The sequence below is a fragment of the Rattus norvegicus genome, chromosome 1, assembly GCF_021556685.1.
Source record: "Rattus norvegicus strain SHRSP/BbbUtx chromosome 1, alternate assembly SHRSP_T2T, whole genome shotgun sequence".
In the NCBI taxonomy this organism is placed as follows: Eukaryota; Metazoa; Chordata; class Mammalia; order Rodentia; family Muridae; genus Rattus; species Rattus norvegicus.
In genome coordinates, this window is record NC_141534.1 from 257049941 (window position 1) to 257076254 (window position 26314).

A 26314-nucleotide genomic window follows, 5' to 3' on the forward strand; every position below is an offset into this window, starting at 1 on the left:
CCCCAATCTCAAATCCCCCACTGCACAAAAGTGAAGCAAGCTAAAACACACAAGAAACAAACAGTCTTTTTTTTTTTTTTTTTTGGTTCTTTTTTTTTTTTCGGAGCTGGGGACCGAACCCAGGGCCATGCGCTTGCTAGGCAAGCGCTCTACCACTGAGCTAAATCCCCAACCCCGAAACAAACAGTCTTAAGCCTGGTGTGATGGCACCTTTAATCCCAGCACTGGAGAGGCAGAAGCAAGCAGATCTCTGAGACTGAGGCCAACCTGGTCTACAGAGCAAACTTTAGGACAGCCATACACAGAGAAACCCTGCCTCAAAAAAAGAAAAAAAGAAAAAAAAAGAAAAAGAAACAGGTAGCCCAAGATGTTCTCTCACAGGATAGATTAAGTCAGCATGATCCCACGTCATGTTCCCAGACCAATACTCTCTGTGTTTAGGTCTGTCATATTTGGGGATATCATCCCAGTATCGATTTCCTGGTCTATCGCTTCTGTAGCTCAGGTTCCTCCGTGGATGAGCTGTGAAACCCTAACCATAATCCTTAGCTCCTCTGTGTTTCAGTTCCTCATCTGAAAAACCAGGAATTAAAAATAGGTCAACTGATAGAACGATAACAGACACAGAGGAGGTAACACCTGGAAGACACTCAAGGCAGTGCCTAGCACATGACAGCTGTTCGACACAGTCTAGAGAGACAAGAGGCAAAGAGCCTGCCGGCCCAATACCCAGCAAAGCGGCACACGTGATCTGATGAGTCAAATTGTCTAATTCCTTCATAAAGTCTGGCGCCTTGCTTCTGTCCGTATTTGGGAGAGAGGCCGCACTTCGAATTCTCCCCAACAGTTGATTCGCTCTGGCCCATTTGCTAAGGAGGGCCTGACGAAAGTGCACTGTCTGATTCAGGCGGAGCGACTGCTGCAAAAATGGGCTCTGGAGTCTTGAGGGACTCCTGCAGTTGAACTGTGAAGACACCCTCACCAAGTGTAGCTCTTCCAACACTTCTGGGTACTTTAAGATTCTCCACTACTCCTGCTTCTCGGGGATGCTTTCCGTGTTAGAAAACTCTCAAAGGAGCCGAAGACGCCACCCCATAGAGTTTTACTACAGACCTTCCACGCGCCTGTTCATTCCTCGTGTTCCCTTCCTTCCCTGCCTAGTCTTTAATGGCAATGTGGTGGTGAGAGGCTTTGCTTGCTGGAGAACTTCTCTACCTTCTCGCTGGCTCTTTTGGGGGAGTATCTGGGTCCATGTTGTCGTTAAAGGCAGTGTGGCATAGACACGGCTTCTAATGTCGGTGCTATCGTTTACTGGCCGTGTAAACACAGGAGAGTCCTTACGTCTCCGTGTCTCCATCTACCTTTAAAACGAGGGCGTGGTCCTCCAGAAGACCCATCTTCAAAAGCTTTGCAACCTCGGAGAGCAAGTAGGCAACACGAAATGCCCACTCTCTCATAGCAACGTTGAGTTTGTATCCATTCTGATCCCCGGTACTATTTTTCTGTCCATGGCATTGTCAGGGAGCAAAGCAAATGTTTTACCGCTTCCTGTCCTCCACAGGATGGCACATATTTTATAACTGACGTGCTCTGCCGTGAAGCGGCTTTTCTCCTGTTTCTGTGATTCTGCTTGTCTGTGTAAGGGGGACGGCAGAGCCATCTTTACAGTTTCAGAGGCCCCCCCATCTCTCTGTAGCACTGCAGCACCCAGTACTCTGTCAATCCTCCCATTTCCCATTGAGATTCCCCGGCTAAAGGAGGCTTGCTCGAAGAACGCTGCTGGGCAAACGGTATGACAGCTTTAGTAATTTGAAAACTTCCTGCGTTGTATGCTTCCCGTTATTGACAATGGTGTTCCAGGAGAATGTACGACTCAAGCCAGACTTTGGTCAATTTTTCCCTGCCTGCTCTTCAGGTGTCAACTGTATACTAATGAAGTCATTGAGCATGCGTTGTATGCAGTGGCTAGCACCTTGTTGACTCAGAGGTCCCAAACACGTGCCTGTTTGTGATGACACTGTTACAGGACAAACTACACAAGTATGACAAACACTAGAAATTCTGAATGCTTTTTTTTCTCGCCGACATTTTTTTTTCTGGGCCTCCTCCCCGACATTTTTCAAATCGCTACCTGTAGATACAGATTTTTTTTTTAAAACTAGAATTTGAAAACGTGCCTTCCAATCAACTGTTCTGAGAGTGGCTCTCAGCAGCCAAAGCCTTCTGCCTGCCAAAGGTTGAACATACCATTTTGCAGGGGAGATAGTTGTGGGAATAAACTTTGCAAGAGGATTGCCTCCAAGTTAGCTGGGGAGACAGCTTCTGAACTACCCATCCTTTCTTGGTCTCTTTCAAATATAGTTAGCCTTTTTTTTTTTGTTTTGTTTTTGTTTTTGTTCGTTTGTGAATACCTTCTATTAGAGGGAATTTATGTTCAACTCACTGTAAATTGAATGGTGGCAGTGATGATCAGGTTCAAATGCATTCTATTTTTCTGTTATTAAGGAAAAGGCATGATGCCCAACATGAAAAAATAGAGATCAGAGAAGAAGGGTGAAGGAGGAGAGGAGAGGGGTACTCTGCTTCCTGACTGCTTTGTAAATGTTAAGATCACAGGGCCTGGAGGAATTGAGTTCTATGTCTCTCTAGCTTCAAAACCTCCACATCTCCCATAATCCTCTTCTCTTCTAGGTCTTCTTTGACCAATAAATGCCATATTGTTCATCTCCCTCAAGGAACTAATAGGTATTTCTTCTCGATGTGCACTTTGGGTCCTCTCCACTAAGAGATGGTCAGGAGATATGTACTTTCCTTTTTTTTTTTTATTGACAATAGAAATCAATACAAGGAAAGCTACAGCAAAGCAAACAGAAGCATGTCATGGTGGCACACACATCTGCACTTGTGAGTCTGAGGCAGTGGGATCACGGATCTGAGGCAAGCCCCGGGCTGGGTATAAGACTGTGGCAAAACAAAACTTAATAGAACAAAGCAAGAGCAAATGCAGATCCTTCTACTGCCTGGGCTTTGGAAGTGATGTCTCCTTTGCTAGTTCTCCTCTGTCTATTGAGTTTCAGGGAACGTAAGGCAGTAACCACACGCCAAGGGTAAAAAAGGGAAATCATTCTGTTGCATGATGAGATGAGTCCCCAGAGATGAACCTATCACTGAAAATCTTTGTGTGTAAAAATTCTACTCCCATTTCTATTTATTTTTTTTAGTTTCCTAAACTTTTATTTATTTTTATGTGTACGGCTGATTTGCCTGCATGTGCGCCTGTGCACCGCATGCCTGGTACCCCAAAAGCACAGAAGAGGGTATCAGATCCCCTGGAAACTGGAGTCACATACTGTTGTGAGTTGCCATGTGGCTGCCGGGAATCGAACCAGGGTCCTCTGGGAGAGCAGCCAGTGCTCTTACCCACGGAGCCAACCCTCAGCCCTGTTTCAATTGATTTCTTTTTTAGGAAAAAAGATTCAAGCCCATTTTGTTTTAGCTTTGCTTCTCTGCAGTAGATCAACACAGAAGAAACCATTAGGAAGCCATTATAATCCATCAGGAATTGGCTGTGCATGAGACGGTGTGTCGGGGGGTGGGGTAAGAATTGATCAACAAGCACTTATTGAGAGTCAGCTGTGTTCTCAACTCTGCAGGACAGATCAGAATGTGGGTCCTGCCCTTGAGTGAGCTATGGTCTGAAATGAAAACCTTGGTGTGGAGCAGACCTGATAATGCATGTTGTCAGTCATGGGACACAGATGTCATGGAAACTTGAAAGAAACTTCTGAGATGAGTAAAAGAATGGGAATGTTTGAGACTTGGAAAAAAAACTATGAGTAAGACAGAAGGAAAGGTCACATTAGAACACAGGCATTTTACATGGAGAGGTGGAAACAACCAGGAGTGAGAAGCCGAGGTGGGCAAGTACTAGGGGGGCACTGAGCATCTGCAGAGTTTCCATCTAAACCTCAGCCTACAGGGAAGATCACAGTATTTACAAGGAGGTGATCCTGTGAAAGCAATGTTTCCAAAGGGCTGGCAGCTACAGTTTAGACTAGTAAGGGGGAAGAATATGGAAGCAGGAATACAAGCAAAGAAAAACCACTAGAGCTAGCCAAAGGCTGGTACTCTGGAGTCAAACTATAAATGTGACAGGGAGATAGAATTAACCTAAGAGAGGTGGCTGAGGAGAGTCAGCTCTATGTCTGAAGGGACAGGGAGAGAAGGCTGTGTCTAGGACTCTGAAGTTCTAAGTCTTCCAAAGGGCTGGGCCTCTGATGGAGGAGTAGATGGGTCTGACTTTATTCCTACTGAGTATGAGGTGACCGTGGGTCAGCTACTGAGGATGCTCACGTGGTGGCCAGGAATGGAAAAGCCTGAGCTGTCCCTCTGTACTCTTAGAGAAGGATGACTCTCTTAGGTGTGTCGAGATGGGCACACACGAGGAAGCAGATGCGTCTGAGGGGTGAAGTAGGTGATGTCTTCACGTGGATGGTGGAAAGATGCTATGGAGGAGCTTTGTAAAGTCTCACAGACCTGACCATGTCTAGGACCCAACTTAGGGGGAAAGAGGAACTGGGGGAGGGGTGTGCATAGTGTTATGACGTCCTCCAGCCACACCTTGCCTTCTCGGGGTCAGAGGGAGGCATAAAGAGCAGAATGACTGTCTGGTGAGGAGGACAGGGGGATCTGTAGCAGATACGGGGGTCGGGGTTGGGGGGAGGATAGGGTAGGCTCTAGTGTATGGGTGTGTGGGAGGTAGGAAGGAACAAATACTGTCTATGAAGACTGGAGTATGCTAAGAGATGTTCCCTTCACAGAAATGGAGGGGCAGACAGGAAGGGACACCAGTCACATGCAGCAATGTTCCAGAAAAAATGTCTCTTGGGGTGGAAGTGCCCTCTAATGTTGGCTCGCTTTGCCTCCACTCCCTGCTCCTGGCAAGACAAGCCCTGCCTCCCACTCTCCAGGCTCTGTATAATAGAGGTCTAGTCCCCAGGGAGGCTGCTGGTAGGGGGAGCAAATTTTGCTCATTGGAACTTCATCTGATCTGCTTGTCCTCAAAGTTCCTGGTTCACTGCAGAGATGACTTTCTATCGTGTAAATGCAACAATCACAGCAAAAACAGCCCACTGCTTAGTCCCCTGTCCTCCAGCCCTCACAGGCCCAACATCCACAGTTCCACTTGGAATAAAGCATCTACCCTCGTAGAAGGTGGCAGTGGGGTGTCTTCAAAGCCTGAAGGAAAGATAGGGGTTAGGGAAGAAGAGGCGTAGAGGAGAGTAGACAGGATGATAGGGGTCCACTAGAGCCGTCATAGCTGAGCTTCTATGGAGAAGGAATAAAACCAGGTCGTCTCCACCCATCTCCATCTGGGTTGAGGCTTTCAGAGATACAGAGATACAGACAAGAGAGACAGACACATATTCACAGATAGATACACAATGAGCAATATAAAACAGAGGCACACACACACACACACACACACACACACACACACACACACATTTGGATCCATACCCAGGCACTCGGGAGCACATCTCCTTCCTCTCTGAGAATTCCCTCTCCCTAGAGCATCCCAGGGTGAGCTGAGGCAGGCCTCTCTCTTCCAGGCCTCATTCCTTCCCCTTTGTGTTTTTCCAGGTCGTGATATGGCGAGCACCACTCTACCTGGTTACCCCCCTCATGTGCCCCCCACTGGCCAGGGAAGCTACCCTACCTCCACCCTGGCAGGAATGGTGCCTGGTAGGTGACAATGCTGTAGATGTCTCATCTGGGTGGGGGTAACTAAATTGTGGATGAACTGATGAAGGACTGTAGTCTATGACTGGGAGTGGGGAGGGAGAACCAACAAGCCATTGTTCTGCAAACTGTTGTCCTTCTATGGCCACAGTCGACTCTTTAGAAGCAATGCATGGAGGACACTTACAGAACTGTCCCCTTGCCAACACGACTTAAGGTTATAGCACCCATCTGTCTAAGCCTATGCCTCAGTACCCCAGCCTAACTCAGCTAGCTGACACTGCTTGGAAGAGCTTGCCCTGGTTTCCATGGAAACTTGGAACCAAGGACCATTTTCAGGGGCATGGCAGTCATTCAGACAAAGCCATGCTGGTCCACACTAAGCCAGGGGAGGGGAGCACTGTGGAGAACCAATCTCAGTCTAGAGAGAGAAGGAAGCTAGTCTTAAAGTGGAGTGGAGGACAGGAGGGAACCAGAGAGATGTTAGCTTCCAAGAAAAATTAACTACAACAACTCTATACTTCTTCAGAGGACCCAGGCCCTTTGTGCTCTAGTGTGCCCATTTGCTGAGAGGCATTGGACTTGGGTTTGGAGTTAAAGGAGGCAGAGGCTGTACTCACAGCCTGGAGGCTTCTCTCCACCCTTCACCCCAAATGGGAGTGACTTAAAGTCAAAGAGAGTTGAGGTTCTTCTTATCTGCAGAAACACCACAATCTCTCACCTTAAAGTGGCCAAGACTCTCCCAGCCTGCAGCCCACTCCCTCTGGAGCCCCTTTTGTATGCCCCACTCCTTAAATTCAACCCTCCCTAGGAGGGGGAGAAAGAGAGGAAGGACAGAAAGGACAGTTGGTCTCATTCAAGGCAAGGCAGATCCCGGTGTAAGCAGAGATGGCATTGAGAAACTAGGGAGCCCACTGCAGCCAGTTAAGAGAACGGGGCTGTCTGAGAGAAGTTGGAGGTGCTGATGAAAGGATTGGGGCTCACACTCAGAAGGCAAGTAGAAGCGTTGGTGGGGGTGCAGGGAATGGCTTTGGAGGAAGATCCCAGCAGTGAGCAGGTGGAGGCTGGAGGAGGTCTTAGGGAGGTGGGGGTGGGGGGAAGAGTGGGGAGGTGGGAGTGGGGAGTCTACAGGGAGGTAGGGATGAGGGGAGCCGCAGAGAGCTCATGGTGGCAAGGGGGGAGTCGTTAAACAGAATCTAGTGCTGATGAGGAAATTACACTTGTTTCATTAGCGATGGGGAAGGAGATAGCTCAGTTCCTCTTGGTCACAGTTGAGCTCAGAAGCTCATTATCCTGCTGCACGCATGCTTTCCCTCCTCGTCAATAAACAGGCTTTCCAGTGGCTGCATCCCCCACCCCCACCCAGCTCCTTCTTGGAGTGGGGCCCCTTCTCCTCTACTTAACCCGCGGTTAGGGATCACTGTAAACAGTCTGGGGTCATCACACAGGAGAAAGGGCGAGGGGGAAACCCATGGGTCTGGCCTTTCTCCTCCTGGAGGGAGGGCGGCAGCTCCCGAAGGCTCCCAACCCACTGTGCCCTCCACTGCTCACTGCTCCTGGGCCTGCGGGCAGTCCAGTGGATTCCGGCAGTTTCCTTCCCCAGTCGCACGGCCCTTGTACTGAACCTCGGGAGGGAAAAGTGGGAAGGGTTATTTCCCAGGAGAGCACCACCACTACCACCTGCCTAGCTTTGACAAAGCTCTGAGATGCCATTCTTAGGGCTTTCTGGGACAAAGTGTCCCAAGGGTCTTCCCTCTCCACCTTCTCCCTCTATCATTCTGTGGAGTCCCTAAAGCAAGTGTCCAATGTAAAAGCTCTTGGCTCCCGAGTTACTTAAGTGGGAACAGCCGGACAAAGGCCAAACCCTTCCTGGGCAGTGGTCAGTGCCTCACAGGGGAGCCAGGCACATACCTACCCACAAATTCCCTCCATGCCTGGGTGTGCAGAGATCTGGGTACTTCTTGTCTATGGTGGCTGTCCCCATGCAGAGAGGAGCATGTGGATTACCTGGTCTCTGGCCTGCTCCCAGGGGCCCTTTCCCTGCTTGAAACACCCAAGACTGGGACTAGTGAGGACAGGACAGAAGAGGCCAACTGGACACGTTGAACGCCTCTAATTCCAGTTCCCCGCCCTCCCACAGGGAGCGAGTTCTCAGGCAACCCATACAGCCATCCCCAGTACACCGCCTACAATGAGGCTTGGAGATTCAGCAACCCCGCCTTACTAAGTGAGTACGCCACCTGGCAGGCCGGCGGCTCCCAAGGTCGCCTGCCCGCACGCCAGCTCGGGCGCGCAGGCTGCTTCGGGACACGGATCCCACTCAGGACCACCCCAATTCTGGGTACCCGGATGGGCCAGGGAGACAGGCTCTTTAGAGCAGCGCTGGGTCCTGGGGATCCCTCCAGGACACCTGTGCCTCCAGCCTCTTCCCGTCCCCGCCTCTCGGTCACTGGAAGGCTCTTGGCCAACAGTGGCCATTGGACCCCTTGGCGGGTCCGCAGTCGGATGTCACCTGTCCTGACCCTCTCCCGCCCTATGGATGCAGCACTCCTCCTGGGCATCTGGCCTCGGGGCCGAGCCAGAGTCCTCCAGGCCTGATCCCGCTGGACCCGGGGAGGGCTTTTCTTTGCTTTTCTTTCCTTTTTTGTTCTCCTGTTTGTCCTCTCACCCAGCCCATTCTTCTCCTGTGTTAACTTCCAGGTTCCCCTTATTATTATAGTGCCGCCCCCCGGGGCTCCGCCCCTGCCGCTGCTGCCGCTGCCTATGACCGCCACTAGTTACCGCGGGGACCACATCAAGCTTCAGGCAGACAGCTTCGGCCTCCACATCGTCCCCGTCTGACCGCCCACCCCAGAGGGAGGGAGGACCGAAGCGACGCGCTGCCTCTCGGCCACCGTCCCTGTCCCACCCCCACCTCGAGACATCCCACGCCCCCGAAGCCCTTCACGTCACCCTATCAAGGCCAGACAGGACAGGTGGAGCCCAGGGTGGGACCCTCAGGCCCCAGCCCCGCCCGTCGCCCCTCCCCGCCTGCCTGGACCGCGGCGCCGCCCGGAAGCCCTCCGGCCGCTGGCCCGGGCGCCGGACACGTTTCTGTGACACACAATCAGCGTAGCCCACCCGGGGACAGCCCACTTTGGACGCCCGGGAGCCGGGAGGCTTCGCTGGAGGAGCTGAGCAAGGGAAGCTAAGGAAAGGACTTTGTGCTGAAGGAGGAGCGGCTGGCGAGGGGGGGAAATCCTGCCCCACTCCCCGAGCCTGCCAGGCTGAATCCGCCTTATGTCTGCGCCCGGCCCCAGGCAGTGGCACTGGGACGAAAGGGTCGGACTCGAGGGACAGCTTTTGGGGCGACAGCGTTTTCCGAGGCTGGGAACCAAGGCTAGCAGACGCCAACTGAGCTCATCCACCTGAACTGCCTCGTTCCCCAGGGCCTGGGATCTCCTGCTGCAGTGGCTCGACTCTTGGCCCCGCCTCGCCCCTACGTCAGCGCCTCTTCCACCTGCTGGCCTCTCACTTTTCCCTCCTGCGCTTCCTTGGCTCATCCCACGACACCTTGTGTTTGGTCCTAAGCACGCAGTCACGTCGGGGCCACCGCGGGAACCGTGTCCTCAGGCTGCGGCTGTGAGCATTGATCTTTCCCATCAGTAATGTGCTGCCCCCACACCCCCGACCGGCCCCAAACCCCCAACCTGCGGGCGCAAAGAACTTGGAGGGAACTGACGACCGAACTGCCCCGAGGTGAAAACCCGGGACTGCCCGCCCCATTCCCCTCAACAACCCCCCTCCCCGGACCCCCCAAGCCTTCCCTTGGGCAGATGCTGAACAGAGCCGGAAAAAAAAAGTCTACACTTATTTAATATGACAGTCTTTGCAAAAACGAACAAAACAGAAACCCAACAGGCTGCTTTGTAGAAAGACGGTGTGTGCTGTGAAGGCGAACCTCTCTGTGTACATATCCCCTCCCTCTCTGCCCCGCCCCGCCGGGTACCGTAGAGTCCCTGTCCTCCCCACCACCCTGCCTGTAGATACACCCTTCTGTCCGTGCTGTGAGAGTCGCCGCTCGCTGGGGGGGAGGGGGGACACAGCTACATGCCCACTAAAGCACAGCACGTCCTGGGGGAGGGGGGCATTTTTTTACGTTACAAAAACAAATTATGAAAGAAATCTCTATGCAAAATGACGAACATGGTCCCGCGGACACCTCTCGCCTGTTTCGTTGGCTGTTTCTCTGTAATTCCGTGTTTTCGCGCTCACCGCCCCGCATCTCTCCCTCTTCATCTCCCTTTTCTCTGCTGCTCTCGGCCCTTCTGTGTCTCTTTCTCTGCTTCACTTGTCTCTGTCTCGGTCCCTTCTGTCCCAGGCCTCCAAGGCTACATCAAAGGTGGCAGAGCCAATCTCGGGGCTTGGCCCCTTGTGGCCATGCCCCACGTGCCCCACCAGGCCGCCCTGCCCCGCCCCACCCTGTAGTTGCTCTCTCGGTAGCGGCGATGCTCCCTGCATGTCTCCTCAACCGTGGATCGTGACGACTCGAAATAACAGAAACAAAGTAAATAAAAGTGAAAAAAAACAAGTAAATAAATAAATAAATAAATAAATAAATAAATAAATAAATAAATAAATAAAAATCCTTGAACAAATCTGAAAAGGCTTGGAGTCCTAGCCCAGATTGCGCTTCCCTTCGAGCCTTTTTCTTTGAAAAGGAAAGCGAGAAAAGAGAACAGTCTAAGGGAACTGCCGGCACCCGACCGGGCTCCAGTGGCTGGAGCCGGATGGTGAGGGCAATGAGGTCTCGGCTTCGAGGCCCAGCCTGACCCCAGTCTTGTGTGGAGCTGGCCGCGCTCCAGGAGTGCGGAATCCAGGATAAGGCTTAGCCTTCCACAAGTTCCTGGCTCCTCTGCCACTTTCAACGTGTCGGTTCGTTTTGTTTATTTTTTCCTTTTTCCCCCCTTCCTTTCCTTCTCTCTCTTCTTTTTTTATGCACATGATAAATAATAATAATAAATAATAATAATAATAAAATTTTGTATGTCACTCCCCATGGCTCCAGGTTTGTCTCTCCCTGCCTCTGGGATAGGCCTGTCCTCGCACTGGTAGTCCCTCCCCTCGATAATTCTGTCAAGGATCCAGCTCCATCCAAACGCGACCTCTAAATGGCCTAAACTCCCCTGGACTGAAGCTGAACTCTGACAATGGCCTGGACAAGTCTGTTCCACAGCACTACCCCCTCCCCGACCTACCCAGACTTTGAGCCAAAAAGTTTGGCTTTCTGGAACTTCAGAATAACTTCGACACTGCCCTTCTCTACCAAATCAGCCTTGCCTTGTTGCTGGTGTCCTGCGACCACACTTAGGGGCTCGTGCTCCCAGAATGAGCAAAGTCCGGGGCCCTCTCGTGGGTGGGCGGTTGCCCACAGTTCTTTCTTCTCTTTGCTCCCAAAGTGGGTTTAGCTGCACATTGGCACAGTCCTAATTGTGTCCTGTGTCCCCTAAGAGACCACAGAGGTTCTTTTTCAGCATTTATTTCTAGACCCTAAGAGCAAGCTTATGGCATCTGTGGACCACCGGGATGTTGCCTGGTGACCTCTCAAGCAGCTGCTGAGAATGGTGGCTCAGGTCTAGAGTCTGGGTGTTCTCAGAGAGGAAAGCGCCGAGGCAAAGGGGGAATGTGAGTGGATGGGTGGGTCAGTCCCTTCCTGCATATAAATGGATTTTCGTTCTTCTGTGTGGGCCTCTGTGTCCTAGAGGGGTTCTGGCAGTGAAGAAGGAAACATATTGTTGATCTTTTTAAACACCTGGTATTTGAGATCAGGTAAGAGTGAAGGATCTATGTCCTTGATTCTGTTCATGCTTAGAAAAATGATTTCATGATTGTCCTACTCTATTGGAGAAACTTAGAAATGAACCCTGCCCACCTCTTTAGCATCCTGTCGGCTCTGGTTCCTTCCTCCTTACCAACACAGCCTTGATGTTCCAGCTGCCTTCTGCCCCCTGCTCCCTGCCCTCTACCCCATGCCCTCTGCCCTCTGCCCTGAGAGACTTTCCTGCTCAACTCTAGAAGGTTTCTGTAGCTAATCTTCCCTCTCAGTCACTGCTCATTTGAAAGGCTTTAACCTTCCAGGATCTGATGTACAGCTGCAAGCAGGGTCTGGAAGCAGACTAAAGGGACACACACACACACACACACACACACACACACACACACACACCTGCCCTGGCTGGGGCAGTGTCTTCCAGATACTTCCTCCCCACCAGCATACCTTGTACTACAGCAGTTTACCTATCTCCTTATTGTGTCACTCAGGCTTATCCATATCATACCATGGGGTGTGGGTACAAGCAAACCATCAACCTCTTCTCTCCCACTCCTCACCAATGTCCCTATTCTCCTGCCTGTTGCTTCCCTTCTTGGCCTCCAGTCTCTGAAGAAAAAAAAAGTCCTTCAAAGTCTTTGGCTGTACTAAGACATCTGTAAAAGAATTCTGGAAGTTCACTCCAATCTAAGCATATCTATTTATTACCCTTCCCATAAAGGTACTATTACATTATGAATGAAAATGGAAGGCATTTTGAGCTTTTTAGAAGATATGCACTCAGCATTAGAATGCCTGCAGAGCTTCCAAACATCCAGCACAGAACTTCTGCTGATCATCTGATGCTCAACAAGAGGATTCCTGAAAGCTGACAGGACACTGGGTTAGACTGAGGCTTAGTGGGTTTATCAGATGCTGCCCTAGCCAGACATAACAGGTACTTGATCTTAGAAACCTGCTTTTGCCTAACCAACATCAAACTGAAAGCAAAAGGCATTTTCATGAACATCCTCAGAGTCTCTTGTCTTCTTATTTACTTCTGGTCTCCCTCCCACTGACATAGACAGTGGAGGTCATACTGTTTACAACAGCTGTTTCCAGGGAGAACTTACCTTCCTAGAGTATTGGTTTCATCTTGAAATCAGCCTGAAAGCCCCCAAACAGGCTCTGGAGTTTCTGCCAGCTGCTTAGTCTAACCATAACCATTTCCCCATCCAAACACCAAAAGGATCCAGTCTCCAGCTTCGATTTGCTTTCCCTAAAATTCTGTCTGCTAGTCCTGTCCCATCTTATTGGCATAGATTCCCAAGTGAGGCAACCAAATATAACAGTTTAATAGAGAGAAAAAAGTGCCCCAAGCTAAGCAAACAGTTGGGGGACAAAGGCATGAAAGTATCCAAGAATGGCTAGAGTATCAGGTGCCTGGAGAGGAACAAGGAGAGAGAATGTCAGATGAAGCTTAAAAGCAGTTTAGTTGGTACCCAGGACACTGGTGAGAATGTCAAAATGGCACCTGCCATTTAAAGAAAGCGGAGTCACCTACAGTCACATCCTGCCCATGTACACAGCATACACTGAGCCAATCTTTCTTACTTTCTCACAAAGCAGAGGTAGGCAGTACAGAGAATATGATGCCGTTTCCAAGAAGTGGCAAAGCCCCATGAAGGCCCAGAGAGGAACCCCTGATTTTCATTGGTTCAGTAAAGAATATATCCATTCTATAAGGTGCTCAAGGCTAAAGCCCAACTCTTCCCAGACGCCAATCTTTTTCATCCCACATTCATTTACTCCACCGGCAAAATCAGTCTCCATTAAAAACAAGCCCAGAGTTGGGAGTTGGTGGTGCATGCCTTTAACGCCAGCACTTGGGAGGCATAGGCAGTCAGATCTACAGAACAAGTTCCAGGACAGTCAGGGCTACATAGTGAGACCCTGTCTGGGGGGGGGGAGGCCCAGAATATGTCCATTTCCTACTCTCTGCTCTGTACCATACTGTCCAAGCCACCAGAACTTGCAAAGAAATAAAAGAAGAAGGAAGGAAGGAAGGAAGGAAGGAAGGAAGGAAGGGAGGAAGGGAGGAAGGGAGGAAGGGAGGGAGGAAGGGAGGAAGGAAGGGAGGAAGGAAGGAAGGAAGGGAGGAAGGAAGGAAGGGAGGAAGGAAGGAAGGGAGGAAGGAAGGAAGGAAGGGATGAAGGAAGGAAGGAAGGAAGGGAGGAAGGGAGGAAGGAAGGAAGGGAAGGAAAAAGCCCTAGTTGGTCTTCCATCCCCCATGTTCACCTCCCAGTGCAGCCAGAGCGACCCTCCCAACTGCACTCAGACCATGACTCTGCTCTCTCAAACCCCTCAGCTTCTTCTCTGTCCCACTCAGAGTGAACCCCGACTGAGCTCCAGGCTCTCCACTCTAGCTGTTCACCAATGCTCCACCTTCACAGCCACCAAAGGTCACCTCCTATTGCAGGCCTCTCAGCTCGCTGCTCTCTCAGCTGGCCTTGGGGCTGTGCGTCAGTCATACCAAACATGTACCTCCTGTCTGCCAAAGACACACTTGACTGCCTGGAAAATTCTTCCCCGGATAAGCCCATGACTGACTCTCTCATTTCCTGTTTTCTACCCTAGTGTTACCCATCAGAGAGACTTCCTAGTCTCCTTAAATAAATAAAACCGCACACAGAGACCGGGGATGTAGTTTGATAGTTGAGTTCTTGCCTAATACACATAACCAAAGGTTTAATCTGCTGTACTGAGATAAATAAAGCAGTTATACAATGCTACATGTTCCCTATCTGCTTCTAGGTTTCCTCAGATTGTTTCAGTAGGACCTGGGAGGTCAGATTTTTGTTTCTTTGCTTTTGAGACACCAGTGGCCTTAAATTCTCCCAGTAAACCGCCTTTGCCTCGAAGTCACAGACCCCACCTGCCTCCTGAATGCTGGGATTAAAGGTGTGCAGCACCACACCCACCAGGCTACAGTATGTTTGTCTATCTCCTATCATCTGCAAATAGCATACAAGCACAAGGGGATACGGCAGCTTTGCGCTTATTATAGGACAGTTGTACGCTGGGGTGCTGAGGACAGTGTTTGACGCACAATGGCTGTTTGACAAACGTGACAGAAAAACAAGAATGAGGGAGCGTGGTAAAATGGTGCATAAACAAGAGCCTTGAAATAAAGGGGCAGGCGCAAGGACTGGGTGAGAGAAGGGAGAGAATGGCCAAAGGAGGAGTGGTTGCGTTGCTAAAAAGAAGGTTCCAGAAGATAGTTGCTGCTCCGGCCGCAGCCCAGTGGTTTGAGACTGATAAGTACCAAACTTCTCAAATAACTGTTCTACACAACTCAAAGCACCAATCACAGTTCCTGTGGGAGCCACTGGGGTGCACCACTCCTTCCACGGAAGGCTAGCCATGCAGGAACCTGTGTAGCTCTTGTGGCACTGACAGAGTGCCACATCCGCTCCTGAGCATACATGGGGTTCTGAGAGTCCCATTCGATAATGAAGACCTCATGTCTCTGGCTACAGAGCATACACCTCGAGTTAGAAACAGGTGGGAAAAGGAAGAGAGTGACCAAAGAGGGAGTAGCTGAGATGCTAAAAGAAGGTTCCAGAAGACAGCACCTTTAATCGCAGCACTGAGGAGGCAGAGGCAGGCCGATCTCTGTGAGTTCAAGACCAGCCTGGTGTACAGAGTGAGTTCCAGGACATGCAGATCCTGTCAAGAGGAAGAGGAGAAAGAAGAGGAGGAAGGGGAAGAGGAGGAAGAAAGAAGAGTAGTTTTTCTCTCAGCAGGGCTGTTACTGGGTCGTGGAGGAATGAGGGTCTCCACCTGGACTGTGGGCTGGAATGATGAGGGTGCCAGAGCCATAAGAAGCCCCTCCAATGTGTTACTGTGCAGGGACTGCCTGTCTGTACGTGAGGCCCACTCGACCAGGCAGAGATTAGCAGAGCTAAGGGGGGGGGGAACCCCATAGAGCCGTGGCAATGTAATTCAAGCCTCTGGATCCAGCTGGATCTGAAATGGGGCCTACTTTGGGGGTGTCTATGGCCAGAAGCTAATACAGCTTCCATTCGGGGGGCTTAAACAAATGTATCTGGGTCTGTCATTTGCAACCATGAAGCTCGGGCCATGAAGTTCTGGGAACATGAAACCCTGTTAAGGGTTTTAGAATTTTCTTCCCCTACAAGCAAAGAGAGAAGAGCTGCATGTGTCTGCTCTTTGGAAGAGTGATCTGCCAATAACATGGACTGGGACATAAGGAGGGACCACGGACGGAGAAAGAGTATGTGAAAGTGTTAATGCAGTGAAGCCAGAAGGGATGGGTACAACCGGAACATTGAGATGAGCTCTCCAAGGAAGCTGGGGTGGAGATAAGACACGGACGGCTAAATGTACTTTTATTTGTTTATTTATTTATTTATTATTTTAATTTTTATTTTTAAGTGTGAGTGCCTATATGTACATTATGTGACAGCAGAGGCACTGGACTTCCTGGAGCTGGAGTTATAAGCAGTTGTGAGCTACCTGATGGGTGTACTGGAAACCAGGGTCCTCCACAAGAAAAGCAAGTGCTCTCAACTGCTGGGCCATCTCTCCAGGCCCTGATGAGCTTACATTATATGAAATAGAAGGCGAGTTTAATGGTTTGTATATGCTTGGCCCAGGGAGTGGCACTATCAGAAGGTGTCGCCTTGTTAAAGTAGGTGTGTCACTGTGTGCTTGGGCTTTAAGACCCTCATCCTGGCTGCCTGGAAACCAATATTTTAGCAGCCTTCAGATGAAGATGTGGAATTCTCAGCTCCTCCTGCACCATGCCTGCCTGGACGTTGCCATGTTCCCGCCTTGATGATACTGGACTGAACCTCGGAAAGCCAGTTCAAATTAAACGTTGCCCTTATGGGAGTTGCCTTGGTCATGATGTCTGCTCACAGCACTAAAACCCTAACTGAGACAGCAGGAAACTTTAATGTATGCGTATATATGAAAGCAAAATAACGCTCATTGCTCTGAAAGAGAGCAGTGTTGGTGAGGACAAAGCAAGAGTTAGACTTGCATGTACTTTTTTAAAGTCTAGTTTTGAGTCTATTAAAATAAATAAAATGAAAATCAAGAGACAACCAGATCCTTGACACAGAAGCATAAAGAAGTCAAATGTAGTTCTTTTGATTCCTCAGAGGTTGAAAGGCCATTGGGCTTGTTTCAAGGACACATCTGGTGACCTTCTGAGAGCACAGACCTCTGACTGTGTTCTCAAAGGGTAGAGGGCAGTGGTTCTCAACCTTCCTAATACTGAGACCCTTTAATAGGGTTCCTCATGTTGTGGGGACCAGCAGTAATAAAATTATTTTCTTTGCTACTTCATAATTGTCATTTTGCTACTGTTGTGAATCATGTATTTTCTGGTAGTCTTAGGCAGCCTCTGTGACAGGGTCTTTTGACCCCCCCAAAGGGGTCACCACCACAAGTTGAGAACCGCTGGTGTAGGGTAAGGAGCTACAGGACATAGGGAGATGAATGTAAGGGATCTTTAGAAAAGTGGGAAGGGAGCCCAGGATTGACCAGTTTATGTGGTCAGTGAGCTCAGGAAATGGGCTTTTCTGCAGCTTAGGACTATGTGGACAAACTTGCAGACATGGATATGAGGGATGGGTGGAAAGAAGCTTGAATGAATGATGTGAGGTGTATAGCCAAGTGGGTAGGACCTACAGAATATTGCTGGGGGAGGAAAGGCAGCACATTAAGGGGATAGACTATTAGGAGATACATAATTTTCTCTCAGATGAGGAGAACAAAGCCTTGAAGAAGGCAGAGGATTATGGGAATTCTCTTGTAGAGATTGGGAAGGAAATCTGCAAGGGCAGAAGAACCATGAGTCTGATAGCTTGCTGAGGTACCATCCTTGATGACACAACGTCTACCCTCCCAAGATTATATTTCATTCCCTTCCCATGCCCTGCCCCCACCCTCCCACCATGTCCCCATCCTTTATGTGACCCCCTTAATGAATTGAATCCCAGCATCATCTTGGACCTATCATTGTCCAATGGTCACTGGGACTGTCCATTGCCAAGAGCCCAGACGTGGCCTCTGCTCCCATGTGTAGAAGAAGAATTTCACATAGAATTTCCCATCCATACATGTTACCCTAGAAGCAGAGCAGAAACCATGTGTAAGTGCCAAGCCAAGGGTGGAAGAGACTCAGAAGTTGACCCACAAGGTCAGTACAGGTGTTAACAAGTTCCTTCCTCTCTATATCCCTCCAATTCCTTAGAAGCTGACAACTTCTAGGTCTTCCTCCCACTTTCCCATTTTAGTCTTTAGTCATTGTACATTGTGGATGTTCTAGCAATTTCTTTGGCCAGAAGTAGTTCTGGTATGTCCTGGTGGCTTCACACAGGTCAGGTAAGCCAAGTGCTCTAAAGGACAGAAGGAGACTGAATTGTTCATTCCCATTTTCCAGCCACTTTTTCCTACCTCACTCCTTATGTCTGCCTAGAGGTCTTTGGGATCAAGAACATAAGTATTAAGGAAAATGAGAGTGGCCTGAAGGGACCTTTAAGGTACAAGGTAGGGTCTATAGGGAGGAGGACAAAGGAAGCAGCTCTTTGGGGCCAACTGCATTTCCACCCTCTCCCCACTACTTGCCTGCCCATAATACCCTAATTAGCTAGTCCCTCTGGTCCCTGTTAGCCAGGCCGGCTGAGCGCCCAACTCCCTGGGGACAAGCCTGCTAACCCGGAGACTAATCAGTCCTTGGCTACTTAAGTGCATAAGAATGTTTAACTCTCTCTGTCTCTCTCTCTCTGTCTCTCTCTCTCTCTCTCTCTCTCTCTCTCTCTCTCTCTCTCTCTCTCACACACACACACACACACACACACACACACACACACACGTCAAGAGCCCCACTGCATACATTAGGGTTAGTATGGGTTAATACCAAGTTCTCCCAATGTAAAACACCCAAACTTTGAGTGGTGGAAGGCTTGAAGAGAAGTCAAAGTTTGAGGGTTCCTCTCCAATTTGGGGTTTTCTTTCAAGCTTGTGGGACCAAGATGTGTAACAAAGGATGGAGCCATGACTGGGGTGCTCTATGGTACCCCAAGCCCTTAGACTTGTGCCTCTCGGGCCCTAACGTATAGCCAATATTTATCCAGACCCAGAACCTCCTTCCCCATCTCAGTCCCCTTCCCAGTCTATCTCCCCACCCCCTAACCCCCGACACCAGCACTGTCAGCCCAAACACATGATAAATTGCCCTGTCAACAGAATTCATTCAGGGACCAATTAATTCCACAGAAATGAACCAGGAGCCATCAGTTGCTGAAAAACTCAGAGTGCAAAGAGCAGAGGGAGGGGGTGCAGGCAGGGGGTGGGTGGCAGGGGAGGGGATGGGGAGGCTGGGGAAGTTAGTCTGACAGAAATTGGTCATTTAATGCTTAAGTGCACGCTAGACAGCCCTGTCATCGCCCGCGGCCCCCGCGCGGGATTAATTATCAGAGGAGGAGAGGGCAGCCTGGCCTAGCCCAGCCGTCTGTCACCAATGAAGGGTGGAGTCACCCAGGCCTTGGGCCACCCTGGGTCCACTTCCAAGTCTCTAGATTTCCTGATTCTCCAGCTTCCAGGCCCCTCCTATCTCACTCAAGGCCCAATCACATTCAGTCATGGCCTTGCCCTCAGCTGGCCCAACCAGAAAGACCTTCTTAACCACTTAACTGAGTTAGACACCAGAACTCCTTCTACCTCTATGTTGTTATCCTCAGCCATCTTAGGTGACTGTGTGTAACCCAAAGCACAATCGTCCCATTCATTGATCCTAATCCGAGGGAATGGTACCATCCATTCATCTACACAAGTCAGCATTCTGCCAGTCATCTTGACTCCTTCCTCTCACTCATCCCTCTTATCCAATCAGAAGTCAAATCTTAGGAGTCCAGTGCCCTCCCTACCAATCTAACAAATCTATTTCACTTCCTTCTAGCTCTCTTCTACCACAGGCTGAACCCTCGTGGCCTCTGCCTAAAATCCAGACTTAGAAATACTCATCAAAAATGCAAGTAATATCCTGCCAAGTCCTTCTACCACACGGACACACACGCGCACGCGCGCATGCACACATATTAATCCTCTTTGGTATACTACCATGAGCCTGCACATCTCATCCTAACCTTTAAACAACTTACAACCATGTGCACTAGTTTCCTTCACCAGCCAAACACATCTCTAGCAAGCTTTCCTGTGCTTTCTGCCTCCAGCCCCACTGACCTTCCCCGATGGCATTTGTAAGCCCTGTTCTCCTAGCATGAAATACTCCTTCCGCCCTTGGACCCTTCCCCCACACACACCATTCAGTGAACTAACTCCTAGCTATTTTTCCAAACTCTGATTAAACGTCTCGTAGGCAGGAAGCCTTTTTCTGAGCCCTTTGGTTGCACTTTTAAAGCTCTTCAAACTTCCATGATTCATTCATGCACTCGTTGGTCACCCTAGTAACTGTACATCTGTTCTTTCTTTTATGTGTAGGTGTGTGTGTCTATATGACTATGTGCCTTGTATAGGTAGGTGCCTACAGAAGCCAGACGAGAGCATCATATCGCGTGGATCTGGAGTTACGGGTGGTTGCAAGTGCCTAGTGCAGGTGCTGGGAACAGAATTTGGGTTCTCTGGAAGAGCAAGCAAGCCTTGGTCCCGTAGAGCAATCTCTTTGGCATCTTGTTTAGTCTTCTTACCAAAATGTTAAGTTGCGTGAGAATGAGGTCCATGTCTTTATTCTCAGAACCTAGCACTTAATAGATATTAGAAGACACTTAGATGAATAAATCTTTGACCCTGCCTTGGTTCAGCCTCCAGTCTGACTTCAGAGTCTGGCACCTCTGAATCAGGAGTTTATTTGTAACCCTGGACAACCTAGGGAGCTAGAGAGATGAGAACATTTTGGAGACTTTTCAGCCAACTTGTGATTCCATGACACATTGATCCAAACAGTTGTGTTGAATAGGATCAGACTGATTGGGGAGGAAGTTATAGTCTCAGGTTAAAGGGCCAGGGTTGGAGGTAGATGGGTTGGGGGTAGTCAAATTGAGGGTAGTCAGGTTGGGGATTCTTCTTCCTAGAAGAGCAAAAATAGGGTCTGTGTAGCACTGACTCTACTCAGACCCTCTGTCAGCTGAAACTATGTGTTGTCAGGGGACACAGTTGAAATGTTCCTAAACTGATGACAGAGTTATCAAATGTTGAGCTCATGGGACTTGAATACTAACTGGGTGACAGAAGGGAGGTGTAATTTATTAAGGAGATGAGTACACAGGCTGTGTTTGGCCTTCTCCCTACCTATTTCTTAGGATGATCAAATGTGAAGTGTTATTTGAAAAGCTAATTCTGGCTACTAGACAGAGTGGTTGAAGGGAGACCATTAGGAGGCTAGCACATCATGGGTGTTGTGATTAACATCTGAAATGACCCCCATAGGCTGGTGTGTGTGTGTGTCTGTGTGTGTCTGTGTGTGTGTCTATGTGTGTGTGTGTGTCTGTGTGTGTGTCTATGTGTGTGTGTGTCTGTGTGTTTGTCTATCTGTGTGTGTGTGTGAGAGTGAGTGTGTGTGTGTTCAGGAGGCTGTGGAAATTTTAGCAGTGGGACTTAGCTAGTACAAGTAGATGACAAGGGGGTGATTCCTTAGTTCCTTGCTCTGGTCTAGCGCTTTGCTTCCTGATCTATGATGTGAGCAGCCCTCAGCATGTTTTTGCCATCGTGAAGCATGGTGAGCTGCCAGAATTTCCAACCCGTGATGGACTAAATGCCCCTGAAGCTGTGAGTTAAAGTGAATCTCTTCTCCCCTAAGTTGTTCCTGTGGAGTTTTGTGGACACAGTGGCACAGAAGTGATCTATACAATGAGCAAGGAGGGGAGAGAGAGGGGGGGGAGAGAGAGAGAGAGAGAGAGAGAGAGAGAGAGAGAGAGAAATAAAATTGAAGTTGGCCTGAGATGGAGAAGAGGGGTAGAGCAGATTGAAGTACCTGGATGGGCTCTGACACCAAATATCTGGGTCCAAGAAGGTCTTAGGGCAGACTCACTGGAGTAACATGGCTGGGCTCTTGGTTACCAGTTAGACGAAGATGAAGACAAAGATGAAGAAATGAGGCACAGCAACAGTGACTACCTCCAAGGCTGTGTTCCGTGAGACTGGATCCTGGTAGAGCCATCCACAGAGATTAAAAAAAGAAGGGCTGACTAGGGACTGGAGAAAAATGAGCACAACTTTGTGTATTGAGAATGCCATGCCTGAGTTGGATGTGCCTGGGTGAGATGCCACATAAACAGAGTTACAGGAAAGCAGCTCGGGGAATTGGGAGATACATTCTCCTGCCCCAGTCTTCTACTCATTACATTTGTATTTCGGTGTGATTGGTCCCTGTAGTTCTTCAACTGAATAATAGTAAAATACCAAAGCACAATAATCCCATGATACAGCAAAGATGTTTCCCCATAAAGGGGAAAGTGAAAGTGCAGGGGTAATGATATATTCTAGAAAAAAGATAACCATGCGATAATTTACTAGTATTAACAGGGAAATGATGGGCCATTGCGCTACAAGCAAACAACTGACAGCGTCATGGTGTAGTTCAGTGATGACGTGCTTGCTGATACAAAGACATGATGAACAATACAGGCAGTACTAATGTCACCTGATGAGAGTCTCAATGACAGTGGAAGGAAGGGGTTGGATACATTAGACCAAGGCCCCAGAATCCTAGAAGAAAGCATTGGTAACTTTGGAAAGATGCTTTCTCGGGATGCAACAAAGGCCTAAAAGTAGTTGCTGGAAGGATTCTGCATCCTGGGACAGAAAGAGCTGAGCCAAGGAGAGGAGAGGAGGTAAGAAATGATGGCAGCATTGAAAGACAGGACACAGCACTGTGCGCTGACTGGGATGGAGGCGGGGCTTAAGTCAGAAGGACCATCTCTGCTGACCAGCATCTAAACATCCTTGACGGGCAGCCACTGAGAGATAAAAGAAAGGGAAAATCAGAGTCAGTATTTGTAAGATCCTTGTAATCATCAAATTGACTAGAAGAAGAAAGAAAATCCAGCTCTCATCACAAACATGCTTGAAAACTGACATTTACCGAACCTACCACGCCATCAACTGTGTTAAGTGCTCTTCCTGACTCAGTAATGATAAATACCCGGTAAGGAGAGTTTTATCATTTCCACTTTACAGATGAGGATAAAGGCACCCAGAGAGATGAACCTATTTTCTCAAATTACATAGCAAGAAAGGAGTAGCACCTCTTGGACATTGTTTGCTTTAGGAAGTGTGTGATCAACCAGCATTAGTAAAATCAGGGGGGACGTTGAGCCACAATATAAATATATAACATATTCTTATACATAAATGTTATTAAAGGGCAAATGTTGAGATAGATAAGTTGTATAAGATAGAAACCATTTATCTAAAAAGGAGAAATATGAATATACTTATTTACTTACAATTTATGAATTGAAGATCTAAACAAAAAAATTTTTAATTATTATTAGGGAAGCGAAGATACAAGGAGGAGAGAGGACAGCGTAGAAGAGAGAGATCACCGGGTGCGGCTTATTTTATAGATCTGGATTTAAAAGAATGGAAATACTTTACGTGATGGCACAATAAAAATCAAGCAAATAAATAAATAAATAAACTCCAAAGCAAAATGAAATAAATGAACCTAACTGTCTATTGAGTTGGTGTCATCATCACGTAGAGAGAAACTATTTCAAGTAATTTAAAATCCAATAATTGACTCCACATACATCCCTGGTGGGGTATGCAGGGATAAAGCAAATACGTAACGATATTGATGTTCTTGGAGGCTTTGGGTGTGGGAGACAGAAACCGACAAAACCTGATGATAGCGAGGATTTATAAAATATACACAGACTTGGATTTGATTGGGGGTGATCAGTAGTAACTTATGACGCTCGTACTTCAGCCTTAGAAGTATCTCTTTTAGCGTCGGCTCCACGGCGAGGAAGGAGCGGAACAATCTAGCAGCAATAAAGACCTCCACTTTCAAGACTGTAGTCTTTAAATGAAGGAGCAAGAACTATCTAGGGGACGTGGAAGATTCCAGGTCTAAAGCAAAAGACGGACAAGATGGTTTTGGAAGTCTTGTCTCATCAGAAAGCAAAAAAAAAAAAACTTTTAGGAAGCACTAGGGTGGCGTCTAAAGGACTTACTCGCCAATTAAAGGCTCCCATTGGCCGAAATGAGGCAGGTGAGCATCGCCAAGAGCATTAACTGCAACTAATTGGAACACAGCTTCAGTAGTTAAATCTGAGTACATAATTATACTCAAAAGAAAGACTCTGTCGATCTCCCTTGAAGGATGGTAGAGAAGCAACTCCTAGCTTGGAACGCTGGTGAGGAAAGAAAGAACCACGAATCTTCATTGCCCTTCTTATAGGAATGGTGTCTCCAGTCAACAGCAGGTGAGAAGCTGCTCTTTGCAAAGGTTTTTCAACAGGTGAAAATTAAGCAGACAGAATTAGAACATCATCGCTTCGTACTTCCCAGTGAAACGACGGTGCTAACAGCTACCACTCAGCGCTGGGAATTCTGGGAAAAGAGAAACGAGAGACCATCAAGTTTCTTCTGCTGGAAGAAGAAACGCAAGACAAAATAGTTCTTCTGAAAAATCAGACCTTCTTTAATCGATTCAAGCCTCCAGGTGCAGCCACTGAATTACAGGAAATTCTATGGAAAAAGGAACCATAAGGATACAATTTCAAAACTCCAGAGGATGACGGTACACATAACCTGGCTTGTCCTTTTAGCAGAAACGAGGCAAATGGATAGATTAAAACATAGTAACGAGATATGGAAATTCCTCACCTTATTTTTGCATCCTGTCAGTGGTCGGGGTTGTTGATATGAAGTAATAAATATATAAGCCCTGCTTTAGTTGGGCACTATGAAGTACAAGCTGGGCTAGCAGTGTTACTTAAATGTTTTTATTTTAGAGATAAAACTGAAATCTTTACAGATTAAATGATACAGTGTCTAGAATCTGTTATAATGAGGGACTAGAACTTACTGAATAAATATATGGAATGGAAGTGGTCACAGTAGTCAGGTGTGGCTGTTCATGCCCATAATCCAAGCCCTTAAGAGGTGGAGATAAGAAGGCCAAGAGTTCAAACTCTTACTTGGCTACATAGTGAATTCAGGGCTAGCCTGGGCTTCATGATCCCTGCCTCAAAGCCAAAAGGAAAAAAATATAATCTAACTGGTTATAAGTTAATAATTGTTGGCTCTGGGATCACTGTACTATTCACTGGCTTTTATATATGCTTGAAGTTTTCAAAGACAACTTTTAAAACTCAGGCTATACTGAAATGAGCTGTTAAAATTTGGGGTATTCAGGCTGGAACTCAGTGATGGAGACCTTATCTAAGATGCTTAATGACCTAGGTTCAAATAGAAAGGGAGGGAGGGAGGAGAGAAAGAAGGAGGAAGCAAGGAGAAAGGAGAAAGGAGAGAGGTAAGGAAGGAGGGAGGAAGGGAAGCAAGGAAGGAAGGAAAAAGAAATTGGAGATAGACAACTTTCCAACATTGACTTTCAGAAAGTTGGCGGCTGCATCAGTTGATCAACCCTCAGAGCCAGAGACACTGAAGAGGTGGGGCAAGAGGAAAGATCCCTAGATGCTGACTGTGATGTCTCCTACACATTTGGGTCTTCCTCTGATCACTCTCCAATTATATACAGTAACTAGCAAGTCCCGTAGACAAAAAAAAAAACTCTCAAAGCAATCTTTACCTGCCTTACTTCTTTACATCCATAGTCAGAAAAGGATACAAATGATTTAAAAGGAATTTCTAGCATTAATGATAAAATCTAAAATTAAATACTGTAAAAGAAAGAGTTTGAAAGAATAAAGACCATTCAGGAAAAAAAAAGACTTTTAAAAATATGATATATATCATCAGGTAAAAGAAACTCACAGCCATGAAACAAACACAGGGCATAGTTTTGACTTTTGGTAGATTTAATATTTATTCAGAGAGGGTCTGGAGAGATGGCTCAGTGGTTAGGAGCACTAGCTGCTCTTCCAATGGACCTGGGCTCGAGTCCCAGCAAGCACATGGTGGCTCACAACCATCTGTAATTCCAGTCCTGGAGGAATCCTATGCCTCTTTCAACCTCCAAGGGCACCAGACATGCACATGGTATGCAGGAATACACAGGGACGGAACACCCATATGCACTAAATAAATAAATAAATAAATAAATAAATAAATAAATAAATAAATAAATAATACTTTAAGATCTATTCAGAAAAGAATGGTACCCTTTAAATTTCATGTGATCTATGTCAAAATTTTAAAAATAGAAAATTTTCAAAGTAGAAATCAAAAAATAATTTCTTAAAAGGAGAACAAGTAGACACAGAGATGAAAAGTGGGAAAAAGAAAAGAATTTAACTGTGGATGAGGAGACAATCAGTTGGTAAAGCCTTTGCCTCACAAGCACTAGAACATGCGTTTGATCTCAGTTGAACTCATGTAAAAAGAGTCTAAGTATTGTGGGGAACACTTATAACCCCATTACTGGGAAGGCAGAGGCCTACAAGTTGTGTAACCTAACCTTCTTGTAAGTTCCAGACCAGTAAGTCCCTGTCTGAAACAGCAACAAAGAAGAAGGACATTGCCTGAGGAAGAATGCATGAACTTGTGCTCGGTCTCCACACATGCACACATAAATGTTCCTCCATTAACATATGCACACACACA

At 47.9% G+C, this 26314-nt stretch overlaps 1 protein-coding gene across 14 annotated transcripts in view; it reads left to right on the top strand.

Annotated features, from left to right (window-relative positions):
• The window catches only part of Pax2 (paired box 2), a 91653-nt gene extending 80875 nt beyond the window's left edge, over positions 1-10778 (top strand). For 4 of the 14 annotated variants that reach the window (XM_087550430.1, XM_087550454.1, XM_087550434.1 and 1 more), the window contains 3 exons: positions 5644-5745; positions 7883-7969; positions 8462-10387. In XM_087550430.1, the coding sequence (XP_087406556.1) occupies positions 5644-5745; positions 7883-7969; positions 8462-8583 (311 nt within the window). In that variant the 3' untranslated portion in view covers positions 8584-10387. 14 annotated transcript variants of the gene reach the window in all.
• The last annotated feature ends 15536 nt before the right edge of the window (positions 10779-26314 follow it).